This window comes from Salmo salar, chromosome ssa15, assembly GCF_905237065.1.
Source record: "Salmo salar chromosome ssa15, Ssal_v3.1, whole genome shotgun sequence".
NCBI classification, from domain to species: domain Eukaryota; kingdom Metazoa; phylum Chordata; class Actinopteri; order Salmoniformes; family Salmonidae; genus Salmo; species Salmo salar.
Genome location: NC_059456.1, coordinates 107,068,402 through 107,080,491, shown reverse-complemented (window position 1 = coordinate 107,080,491; position 12,090 = coordinate 107,068,402). Strand labels below are relative to the sequence as shown.

Sequence of the window (12,090 nt, the reverse complement as noted above, 5' to 3'; positions counted from 1 at the left end):
TGAGCCCGGACTTGAACCCGATCGAACTTGTCTGGAGAGACCTGAAAATAGCTGTTCAGCGACACTCTCCATCCAACCTGACAGAGCTTGAGAGGATCTCCCCAAATACAGGTGTGCCAAGCTTGTAGCGTCATACCCAAGAAGACTCGATGTGGTCATTGCTGCCAAAGGTGCTTCAACAAAGAACTGAGTAAAGGGTCTGAATACTTATGTAAATGTAATATTTCATTTATTTTTATTTAAAATTAGAAAAAAATGTGTTAAAACATTTTGTTTTGTCATTATGGGGTATTGTGTGTAGATTGATAAGGGGAAAAACAATTATCAATTTTAGAATAAGGCTGTAATGTAACAAAATGTGGAAAAAGTCAAGGGGTCTGAATACTTTCAGAACGCACTGTATATAGCCTAACATTCTTTGATAACTGGTTAGAAGGCTCATTCTGGCTCAATTCGCTATTAAATATGTAAATTAGCTAGCTAGGTGTTGAAAAAAAAAAAAAAACAACTGTCTCACTCATGTAGTGCTACAGGCTGGTAGGGCTATAGGGCTAACATTAGCAGGCTAGTTGGATAGCAACCTTGCAAGATGATTTGTATTTGCTTGTAAGTTGGCTGAAAATGTACCAGTAGTCATGAGCGCACACGATTTGCTTTAGTATGAAGTTTACATTGTTGGGAATAGACCGGCCGTCCTGGAACCCCTGTGACATCACACCACAAAACAAAAAAATACGTCTGATCGGATTTCATTTTAATAACTCGAAAAATGTAAAAGGGAGGTGTGAACTTTGCATTGGGACTTTTGACGTCATTACTAATGCAAATCCATAACGTCCAGGTGGTTGTTTATGCTACCTACCCTTCAAGAAAGTAAACCACATTCCAATTCCAAAATGTTCCTCTTTGAAAAGCTTTTGTGAGTGAATTGTAATTTTAGTGTACTTCCTAAAATGGACTGGAATTTAAATGAAAATGGTCCAATCCTACATCCCACTTACCGATATACTAGGTCTCCTGGTGACCTTGGTTGATTTGTGTCCAAACCGCTTACGCTTCTTCTGAAAAACAATGCACAAACCAAGAGCCGATGAGGAGGAGGAGTACTTTATCAAAAACGCATCACAGGAGGAGGAGGATGAATGCTAATTCCATGTGGAATTAATACTTTTTAAAAAAAAGTGTATTTTTGGAGTGCTGTCAATTTCATTCATTTAGTATTGCCTCCCAAATGGCAACATTTTCCCTATATAGTGTACTACTTTCTACCAGAACCCTGTGGGCCCTGATCAGAAGTAGTGCAATAAATAGGCAATAGGGTGCCATTTGGGCGGCAACCTTAAAATATGGTATACATTAAAACCCCAAAGTAGAGTCAGGCTATAAAGCGGACCTTAGCGTAAAGCGGAGTCAGGTTATAAAGCGGACCTTAGCGTAAAGCGGAGTCAGGTTATAAAGCGGACCTTAGCGTAAAGCGGAGCCAGGTTATAAAGCGGACCTTAGCGTAAAGCGGAGTCAGGTTATAAAGCGGACCTTAGCGTAAAGCGGAGTCAGGTTATAAAGCGGACCTTAGCGTAAAGCGGAGTCAGGTTATAAAGCGGACCTTAGCGTAAAGCGGAGTCAGGTTATAAAGCGGACCTTAGCGTAAAGCGGAGTCAGGTTATAAAGCGGACCTTAGCGTAAAGCGGAGTCAGGTTATAAAGCGGACCTTAGCGTAAAGCGGAGTCAGGTTATAAAGCGGACCTTAGCGTAAAGCGGAGTCAGGTTATAAAGCGGACCTTAGCGTAAAGCGGAGTCAGGTTATAAAGCGGACCTTAGCGTAAAGCGGAGTCAGGTTATAAAGCGGACCTTAGCGTAAGCGGAGTCAGGTTATAAAGCGGACCTTAGCGTAAAGCGGAGTCAGGTTATAAAGCGGACCTTAGCGTAAAGCGGAGTCAGGTTATAAAGCGGACCTTAGCGTAAAGCGGAGTCAGGTTATAAAGCGGACCTTAGCGTAAGCGGAGTCAGGTTATAAAGCGGACCTTAGCGTAAAGCGGAGTCAGGTTATAAAGCGGACCTTAGCGTAAAGCGGAGTCAGGTTATAAAGCGGACCTTAGCGTAAAGCGGAGTCAGGTTATAAAGCGGACCTTAGCGTAAAGCGGAGTCAGGTTATAAAGCGGACCTTAGCGTAAAGCGGAGTCAGGTTATAAAGCCGGACCTTAGCGTAAAGCGGAGTCAGGTTATAAAGCGGACCTTAGCGTAAAGCGGAGTCAGGTTATAAAGCGGACCTTAGCGTAAAGCGGAGTCAGGTTATAAAGCGGACCTTAGCGTAAAGCGGAGTCAGGTTATAAAGCGGACCTTAGCGTAAAGCGGAGTCAGGTTATAAAGCGGACCTTAGCGTAAAGCGGAGTCAGGTTATAAAGCGGACCTTAGCGTAAAGCGGAGTCAGGTTATAAAGCGGACCTTAGCGTAAAGCGGAGTCAGGTTATAAAGCGGACCTTAGCGTAGCGGAGTCAGGTTATAAAGCGGACCTTAGCGTAAAGCGGAGTCAGGTTATAAAGCGGACCTTAGCGTAAAGCGGAGTCAGGTTATAAAGCGGACCTTAGCGTAAAGCGGAGTCAGGTTATAAAGCGGACCTTAGCGTAAAGCGGAGTCAGGTTATAAAGCGGACCTTTGCGTAAAGCGGAGTCAGGTTATAAAGCGGACCTTTGCGTAAAGCGGAGTCAGGTTATAAAGCGGACCTTTGCGTAAAGCGGAGTCAGGTTATAAAGCGGACCTTTGCGTAAAGCGGAGTCAGGTTATAAAGCGGACCTTTGCGTAAAGCGGAGTCAGGTTATAAAGCGGACCTTTGCGTAAAGCGGAGTCAGGTTATAAAGCGGACCTTTGCGTAAAGCGGAGTCAGGTTATAAAGCGGACCTTAGCGTAAAGCGGAGTCAGGTTATAAAGCGGACCTTTGCGTAAAGCGGAGTCAGGTTATAAAGCGTACCTTTGCGTAAAGCGGAGTCAGGTTATAAAGCGTACCTTTGCGTAAAGCGGAGTCAGGTTATAAAGCGTACCTTAGCGTAAAGTGGAGTCTTGCCGCCGTTGCCGAATTCCTCTTCTTTGAACTCCAGTTGTTTCCCCCCTAGAACCCATTTATCCCCTCCCACCTGAGGACAGACCGACCAGCACAACAGTCACATTACAGTCACACTACGGGAAGGGAAGATGGGAGGGACAGAGCAACCAGCAACACAGTCACACTACGGGAAGGGAAGATGGGAGGAACAGAGCAACCAGCAACAACACAATCACACTATGTTTGAGTTCTAAATGGCACCGGAATCCATATAGTGTGCACTACTTTTGACCAGGCCCACAGTGTAGTGCACTATATAGGGAATAAGGTGGCCATTTACTAATGTACTTCTAGTAGGGTTGCAGAATGTGATTATATTTCCCAACGTTCCAGTAAAAATCAGGAGGAAATAAAAGTAATCCCCCTTCAACCGGGATCCCCCAGAAAACCTGGGATAGTTAGCAGCATGTTGCAACCCTATCCATTAGAGCCAGACAACTATCCCGTTACCATAAAAACCATGCGGTTTGCACTCATGTTTGTAAAAGTTAATAAGAGGTTAGTTAGTAGAAAGAAATGAAACAGCTTTAACCCATGCATTGATTAGTCTGGAATCTAGCGGTCAGTGAAAAAAAAAAAAAAAAAAAAGATAAATATGGAAACAAACGCTACGCTAAGAATTATTCTATTCAACAACTATTGTGGCGTCCCGCAAGGCTCAGTTCTAGACCCTGTCATTAGTGAGCTGACAACGACTTCTGAAGCGCAAATAGCCCAATGTTTGTGCTGCACTTGCCTTAGAAACTAAATCAACACCTTCTAAAAACATAGAAACATTAAAATGCATTATTGTGGTGAATTCAGCCCGTCTTCAACACCCTGTGTGGCAACAGCTCTAGTCCGCTCCGAAATGGTGATAGACCCTCATGTGGGGTAATCACGGAAATGGCTCAGGGGTACGCTTCCTAGAGTACTGCACGTAGAGCAGGATGTTGTCCCAACTAGGCACTACACTGAGCTACAAAGCTAATTGATCACTTCAGTGATTGACTAATTTCAACACATCTGGTCTTCTAAGATTAAACCAATGTAAACCATGAGGGGACCAGAAAGTCCAGGAGCACGGTTGCTAGGCGACCAGAGGCGACCAGAGTCCCTACTCCTTATATAGCAGTGTTTATTTTCCCATTGTACTCGTCTTTCACTTGATTTCTCTTTGTTTTCCAGGACTATATATATATATATATATATATATAGCGTCAGCGGATGAATAGGGTAGAGACAGGTTGTGGAAGTGACGGGGTAGAGTTTTTCCAGCTGTCATCAGCTGAAACACACCTCCCCCTGCCCCCACACAGTCCTCCCTCAATAGCAAACCTTAATCCCCTGCCCTTAAAGCGAACGTTCCGTTAATTTAAACATTATAGCTCACACTAAGACGACAACACAATACCACAGTGGGATACCCAACTACAAAACCAGCAATATTCACCAAGATCTACCACCTACCCACACCTACCCACCTCATAACTTCTGTCATACCTTCAACTCTGTTGAAAGTTGTTAATTATTACTGTACCTCAGCAGAGTCTGTCAATGGAACTATGGCCTTTTTCCCCCCCTCATCTCTTATCACGGACAGTGATCGCTACTGCTACTCGCTGTTTGTTTGTTACCTATGCATAGGTCACTTCGCCCCCACCTACATGTACAGATTACCTCAACTGACTCGGTAACGGTGCCCCCTGTATATAGCCTCGTTATGTTATTCTTATTGTGTTACTTTTTAGTGGATTTATAACGACTGGATCAACTGACAGACCCTGCCAGACCGGTGGCAGTATAAAGACTGGACCAACTGACAGACCCTGCCAGACCGGTGGCCGTATAAAGACTGGACCAACTGACAGACCGGTGGCAGTATAAAGACTGGACCAACTGACAGACCCTGCCAGACCGGTGGCAGTATAAAGACTGGACCAACTGACAGACCCTGACAGACCGGTGGCAGTATAAAGACTGGACCAACTGACAGACTGGTGGCCGTATAAAGACTGGACCAACTGACAGACCCTGACTCTGCTGCAACTAAAAGAAATGTGCATCAGGACCAACACAGGACATTGTGGGGTGATCCAGGGTCAGATTCCTCCCCACCAAACCTAACCATTAGTGGAGAAAATGCTAAACTGACTCAGGATCAGTGTCTTAGGGGCAACTTCACCTTACACTAACATAGGACAGGGAGGATACTACAGAAGATAGTAAACAGCCACAGAATTAAAAGGATGCTTATCCAATCAGACTAGCAGAACAGGAGTAGCCAACACATGCAGAGTGAAAGACAGTTCGGCATGCAGGCAGAGATGGATCATGTTAGGTCGGTCTTACCTTTCTGAACACAATACTTGGGGACTGTTTCTTCTCAGCTGGAGAAAACAAAAACACAAATACTTCAACCAAACAGACACACAGATGCCCCGCGCATGTAGAAAAACTCCAACTACAGCCACTCAAAGTGACTCTTTTTACATGGTCCTCGAAGACTAATTTGAACCAACAAGCGACAAAGATTTACAGTTGACTCTTGTCTTCTAGATATAACTGCCACACCTTCAAGTGCTCCACACACACCGTGGTCAGGAATCCCAACATCCCTGGAAGTACACTACAGAGTGTACCAGCTAACTTTGATAAACTACCAGAAATTACTGGTGATTATCTGGTTCATTAAGAATTCTAAACTTCTACATGTGTTTCTGGTTGTCAAGCCCATTTATTGGTTCTAAAATGTTATTTCAGAATAGTGGATCTGACTTTAAAAGTCCGAAGATTCTGCATTTGTGTTTAAAAAAATAAAAAATCTTTACCAGAATAAAAATAAATTGCACAAGTGCTAGCGAATTTCCATAGCGGCTGCTAGCTAAATATGCTAACGAGCACAAAGGCAAATAAACTAATTGCAAAGACAGGCAATCCAGCTCATAAAGTTATACATCTATTAGGTAGAATATACATTTTCATGAGGTTGGATATTTACAAGCAAATGAACAGTTTTAACGCATGCTTGTCTGAAGGAAGAACAGCACTGTCTCCGGAGCAACATGTGCACACGCTAGTGTTGCGCGGTATACCAAAACGTCAGTACTTTTTTTGATACTAGAACATGAAAAACAGGTCGGTACTATAATTTGATTATTTCGGTACTTCTGTCAAAATGTGTCTCACGGATCAAGCCTGTGTATCAGTGCAGCAGACCCCTTACTATAGATCCCCCGGGTCTGCTCCACTAACTCACTGCTAGCCTGGACTGCATCATGTTAGATCCACTAACTCACTGCTAGCCTGGACTGCATCATGTTAGCTCCACTAACTCACTGCTAGCCTGGACTGCATCATGTTAGCTCCACTAACTCATTGCTAGCCTGGACTGCATCATGTTAGCTCCACTAACTCACTGCTAGCCTGTACTGGGAGTCTGGGCTGCATCATGTTAGCTCCACTAACTCACTGCTAGCCTGTACTGGGAGTCTGGGCTGCATCATGTTAGCTCCACTAACTCACTACTAGCCCTGGGAGTCTGGACTGCATCATGTTAGCTCCCCTCTCATGCTGCACAGAAGTTAACATGCTTGAATAATGTGATATGGCAAGTAGAAATGTTGAAACTGTTCCCAAAAACAATGGCCATACTAGGGATGTGACAAATTTACATTTTTGCTTAACGTTTAAAACTGCCATTATTTTATCGGTTTTCCTTTAAAACAATGAGAGAAAAAAATCCTAAAATTACACGTCAATTAACAAAAGTAGAATAATGGTCCTATTACTTATGTATGACCACAAGGGCGGTGAAGTGATATCTACCTGAAACCCTTTAGACACAGTATAATAGAGTTAAATATCTACTGAAACCCTTTACAAGCTGACTACACCGCTCGCTTCACGTGTGCGAGCAATGCAAAATAAATGTAGAAATCTATATTATTCAATTATTGCGCGCGCCAACGAGAGTCTGCGTTGCCAAGGGCTAAAATAGAAGTCAGTTCTATTTGTGACGCAGATCTTGCTGCAAGTCCTGCTTCTCCCATCTCCTCGTTGGTTTATAGAAGCAGGTACCCACATGCCATCTCCTCATTGGTTATACCCACGTGGGTGACCGAAAGACGAACGAGGTCAGTGGCGGTAATGCACCTAATTTATGAAAGCTGCCAATCGCAATATAAAGTCAAGAGAAGAAAAAGCCTAGAAGGAGGAGAGATGACTTGAAACAATTCATTTGACCGTTTTGTGAGTGGATTAATTGTCAGAGTAGAGGACCTTGTGCATTTCAGGTAAAATAACAACTCAATGTTTATATCCCAGGACAAATTAACTAGCAACAGCAAGCTAGCTAAATAGGACAAATTAGCTAGCAAGTGCACAATGGTGCACACGCGCAGCCGGTTTGGGTTCCGTGTTAGACACGATATAACTGAGTTCTGGATCTACCTGAAACCCTTTAGACTAGAGGTTGACCGATTAATCGGCATGACTGATTAATTAGGACCGATTTCAAGTTTTCATAAATCGGCCAATTACATTGCACTCCACGAGGAGACTGCGTGGCAGGCTGACCACCTGTTAACGCGAGTGCAGCAAGGAGCCAAGGTAAGTTGCTAGCTAGCATTAAACTTATCTTATAGGAAAACAAAACAATCTTAACATAATCACTAGTTAACTACACTTGGTTGATGATTACTAGTTTACCTAGCTTGTCCTGCGTTGCATATAATCAATTCGGTACCTGTTAATTTATCATCGAATCACAGCCTACTTCGCCAAACGGGTGATTTAACAAGCGCATTCGCGAAAAAAAGCACTGTCGTTGTACCAATGTGTACCTAACCATAAACACCAATGCCTTTCTTAAAATCAATACACAAGTATATATTTTTAAACCTATTTAGTTAATATTGCCTGCTAACATTAATTTATTTTAATTAGGGAAATTGTGTCACTTCTCTTGCGTTCTGTGCAAGCAGTCAGGGTATATGCAGCAGTTTGGGCCGCCTGGCTCGTTGCGAACTGTGTGAAGACCATTTCTTCTTAACAAAGACTAATTAATTTGCCAGAATTTCCAATTAATTAATTATGACATAACATTGAAGGTTGTGCAATGTAACAGCAATATTTACACTTAGGGTTGTCGCCCGTTCGATAAAATCCAGTATGGTTCCGTATTTCATGGGGAACAATTTTTTAATATACATTAATTTATTTATGATCCTATATTGATGGAACGGCCCACAACCCTATACCGCCACCTGAATGACACAGATACTAAGGAGAAGTCCCTAACTGTTTCCTGGGCCTGCTGTAATTGGTCTGTATACAGCCAAAATGTGGTCAGAGTCCTAGAGCAGCACTGCCCCCTCAAGATTCTGAGCCTGCCTGGCAGGGTTGGTCCTGTAGTGGTTCTGAGCCTGCTTGGCAGGGTTGGTCCTGTAGTGGTTCTGAGCCTGCTTGGCAGGGTTGGTCCTGCAAAGCCAAAGCCCCCTGAAGGGAAAGTATAATATACAAGGAAATTCTCAAAGCTGCTAATGAGAACCTTGACGACCTTGTACCTAGCCGGTGGGAATTCCGGTGGGGTGCCCCCCCACCCAGGCAGTGGCAGTGCTGGCAACACTATCTGCAGTAACCCATGGGGAGGGGGGTCACACTCTGACATTCAGAGAGGGGGTATAGTATTGTGGCCCTGGTGGCACAAAATCAAAGGTCTGACTGCATGGAGATGCTTGGGAATATGGTCACTACGGGGGACCGTGTTGTGGGTGTTTCAGGGGAAGGGGGGGTTATATCTGACCTCCATCATCTAGGATGTTTACCAATAAAATGGTCTGACGGGGATGTGGACATAAAATCGGTATACATATCCCGAAAGAAAGAAATGATCTCACTCCAATAAATTTCTATAGAAAGTTAGCAAAAAATAGATCTTGCTACCATGGAAAGGAAAATACCTGTCTATTTGTGGGAGAAATCACCCTGATTAACTATTTAGTCATATCACAGTTTACCTATTTGCTTATGGTTCTGCCTACACCTAGTGACCTGCTTTTTAAATTATATGAACAAAAAAAATATTCAATTTTATTTGGAACGGCAAGCCAGACAAAATTAAAAGGGCCTATTTATATAAGGAATATGAATTCAGAGGGCAGAAATTATTAAATATTAAAGCATTAGACCTCTCACTAAAGGCATCAGTCATACAAAAGTTATGCTTAAATCCAAACTGGTAGGAATGTCTCATCCTATGTTCAAGAATGGCCTTTTTCCCATTTATTCAGAATACAACTACTCACTTTCGGTTGTTTGAAAAGGAAATAATCTCCAAAATATCGTTATTTTTTAAATAAGCCTTAGAAAGTTGGTTGCAATTTCAATTTAACCCACCTGAGAAGACAGAACGAATAATACAACAATTAGTGGTTAAACTCAAATATAAAAATTGATTAAAAAAAAACGTATTTTTCGATTAAATGTTTTTATATTTTTTTTTTTTTTTTTTTAAGGTATAATTTTAGTGAATGATATCATAAATAGGGCTGGTGGAGTTGTCCTACATGCAGCTAACACAGACATATGGAAATGTCTGCTCTACCCAAAATTACAACCAAATAATTGCAGCATTACCACAAAAATGGAAGAGGAGGGGAAAAAAGTAAGCAACCTGTCTGTCAACCCTGCATTAAAGAACATAAATGGTTAAAGAAAAGTGTGATAAATAAAAACATATACCAATTTAATTTAAGGACCCCAAAAAATTGACAGCTGTGCCATGTAAATTGCAAAACAGTTGGGAATAGATTTGCGATGTACCCATTCCATGGCACATGGTTTATGAATAGACATGGAACACAACGCCGTGTTCAAAACTACACATTTTTCTATTTAAATTACTATATAAAATTCTTGCAACAAATATATATATATATACACACACACATACATATATACACACACATACATACATACATATACATATATACACACATATATATATATATATACATACACCGTGGGGTAAAGTTTGATTTGAAGTTTGGCCTTTTTTTAACCTTTAGGCTACACTTTACAATAGGACTCAACTCTGACTGACCGCAGCATCTATCAGTTGTCTGAACTGTGGCACAAAATTGGGGGATTTTCCACACCTAGCCCAGCTATTAGACTATCCTTTTGTACAATTACTGGGAGGTGTGAATGTTTCAGTCAGTCTCTCTCCTATCGCACGGGAGTCCTGCATCAGGCAAAAAACATCCGCTGGCGGGTTGTCCCAGAGTTGAGAGAGAACTTAGGTAAATACAAAATGGCGCAATTACACTTGACATGTGGACTGATGATTTTCGAAAAAAATAGGATACTTGTGCCTTACAGCTCATTACATAAAGAAGAGTGGATGTTTTCCACCACAGAGTGGGACAGTGCAGCTTGAAACTGCAGATAACATAAGACCAGCTATTGTGAAAGAATACGAGGCCCAGCTATTGTGAAAGAATACGAGGCCCAGCTATTGTGAAAGAATACGAGGCCCAGCTATTGTGAAAGAATACGAGGCCCAGCTATTGTGAAAGAATACGAGGCCCAGCTATTGTGAAAGAATACGAGGCCCAGCTATTGTGAAAGAATACGAGGCCCAGCTATTGTGAAAGAATACGAGGCCCAGCTATTGTGAAAGAAAACGAGGCCCAGCTATTGTGAAAGAATACTTATGAATCTTGTTCCATTTCCTCTAACCTGGTTCTAAAGGATGAAGCGTCACCTACAGACGGATGTGTGGTTGCAGAGACTTATTTGTTGTCTAATATTAGAAGGCTCTTTAAAACGCGATTTGAGTTGTCAAATGTGCTACATTACATGGCATGGTTTACTTTTAACCAAAATGTTGAATAGACATGCAGACAAATTCAATTAAAACGCAGGAAAAAGAGGAATAATAGCCTACTGTCTGTAGTCATAAAAACAATTAGGCTAAATAAATGTATATGCTATTTTGTTGGGTAACAGACTGGTTCTCGAAACTCATTAAGAGTCGGCTTCTATATTCAATATAATCATTAATTTAGAAGGTTAAAAGCCATAGGTTTTAGACCGGCAGTAAATTAGAATACCATTAGATTATAATAATCCTTCTGGGAATGTTATAAAGTCCAAAAGTTATGGGTGGAGTTATAAATTTGGCTGTCAGAAGTGTTACAACGGAAATTAACTTTTAATCTGTCTGCATATATATATATATATATATTTCAAGACATGGCATAAGGGTGCAGTGAGATACCAGAGATTGGTTGGACGATACTTCTCGTCACTCATCTTGAAAAAAAAAAAAAAGCGTATACTTAAAACTGAAATTCAACCAAAGTCAGCCTTTAAAATGCTTTTTTATCTATATGTTGAAAGTTCGAGTGGGCGACGGAGAGAAACAAAATGAATGCAGTTTGAGGCCATGTGGCGGAGAGTGATGCGGCTGTGAGCATGTGGGTCTGGGCAGGTGGGACGTAGTTGTGAGCATGTGGGTCTGGGCAGGTGGGACGTAGTTGTGAGCATGTGGGTCTGGGCAGGTGGGACGTAGTTGTGAGCATGTGGGTCTGGGCAGGTGGGACGTAGTTGTGAGCATGTGGGTCTGGGCAGGTGGGACGTAGTTGTGAGCATGTGGGTCTGGGCAGGTGGGACGTAGTTGTGAGCATGTGGGTCTGGGCAGGTGGGACGTAGTTGTGAGCATGTGGGTCTGGGCAGGTGGGACGTAGTTGTGAGCATGTGGGTCTGGGCAGGTGGGACGTAGTTGTGAGCATGTGGGTCTGGGCAGGTGGGATGTAGTTGTGAGCATGTGGGTCTGGGCAGGTGGGATGTAGTTGTGAGCATGTGGGTCTGGGCAGGTGGGATGTAGTTGTGAGCATGTGGGTCTGGGCAGGTGGGATGTAGTTGTGAGCATGTGGGTCTGGGCAGGTGGGATGTAGTTGTGAGCATGTGGGTCTGGGCAGGTGGGATGTAGTTGTGAGCATGTGGGT

The 12,090-nt window shown here is 42.6% G+C and overlaps 1 protein-coding gene across 10 annotated transcripts in view; it reads right to left on the bottom strand.

The window, feature by feature from the left end:
- mbd1a (methyl-CpG binding domain protein 1a) overlaps window positions 1-12,090 on the bottom strand; it is a 48,790-nt gene that overhangs the window by 25,150 nt on the left and 11,550 nt on the right. For 9 of the 10 annotated variants that reach the window (XM_045696543.1, XM_045696550.1, XM_045696548.1 and 6 more), the window contains 3 exons: window positions 5,429-5,466; window positions 3,036-3,128; window positions 1,002-1,061 (listed from right to left, as the gene is read on the bottom strand). In XM_045696543.1, coding sequence (XP_045552499.1) covers window positions 1,002-1,061; window positions 3,036-3,128; window positions 5,429-5,466 — 191 coding nt within the window. The remainder of the gene's footprint in view (window positions 1-1,001; window positions 1,062-3,035; window positions 3,129-5,428; window positions 5,467-12,090) is intronic. The other variant, XM_045696546.1, reaches the window with a different exon arrangement.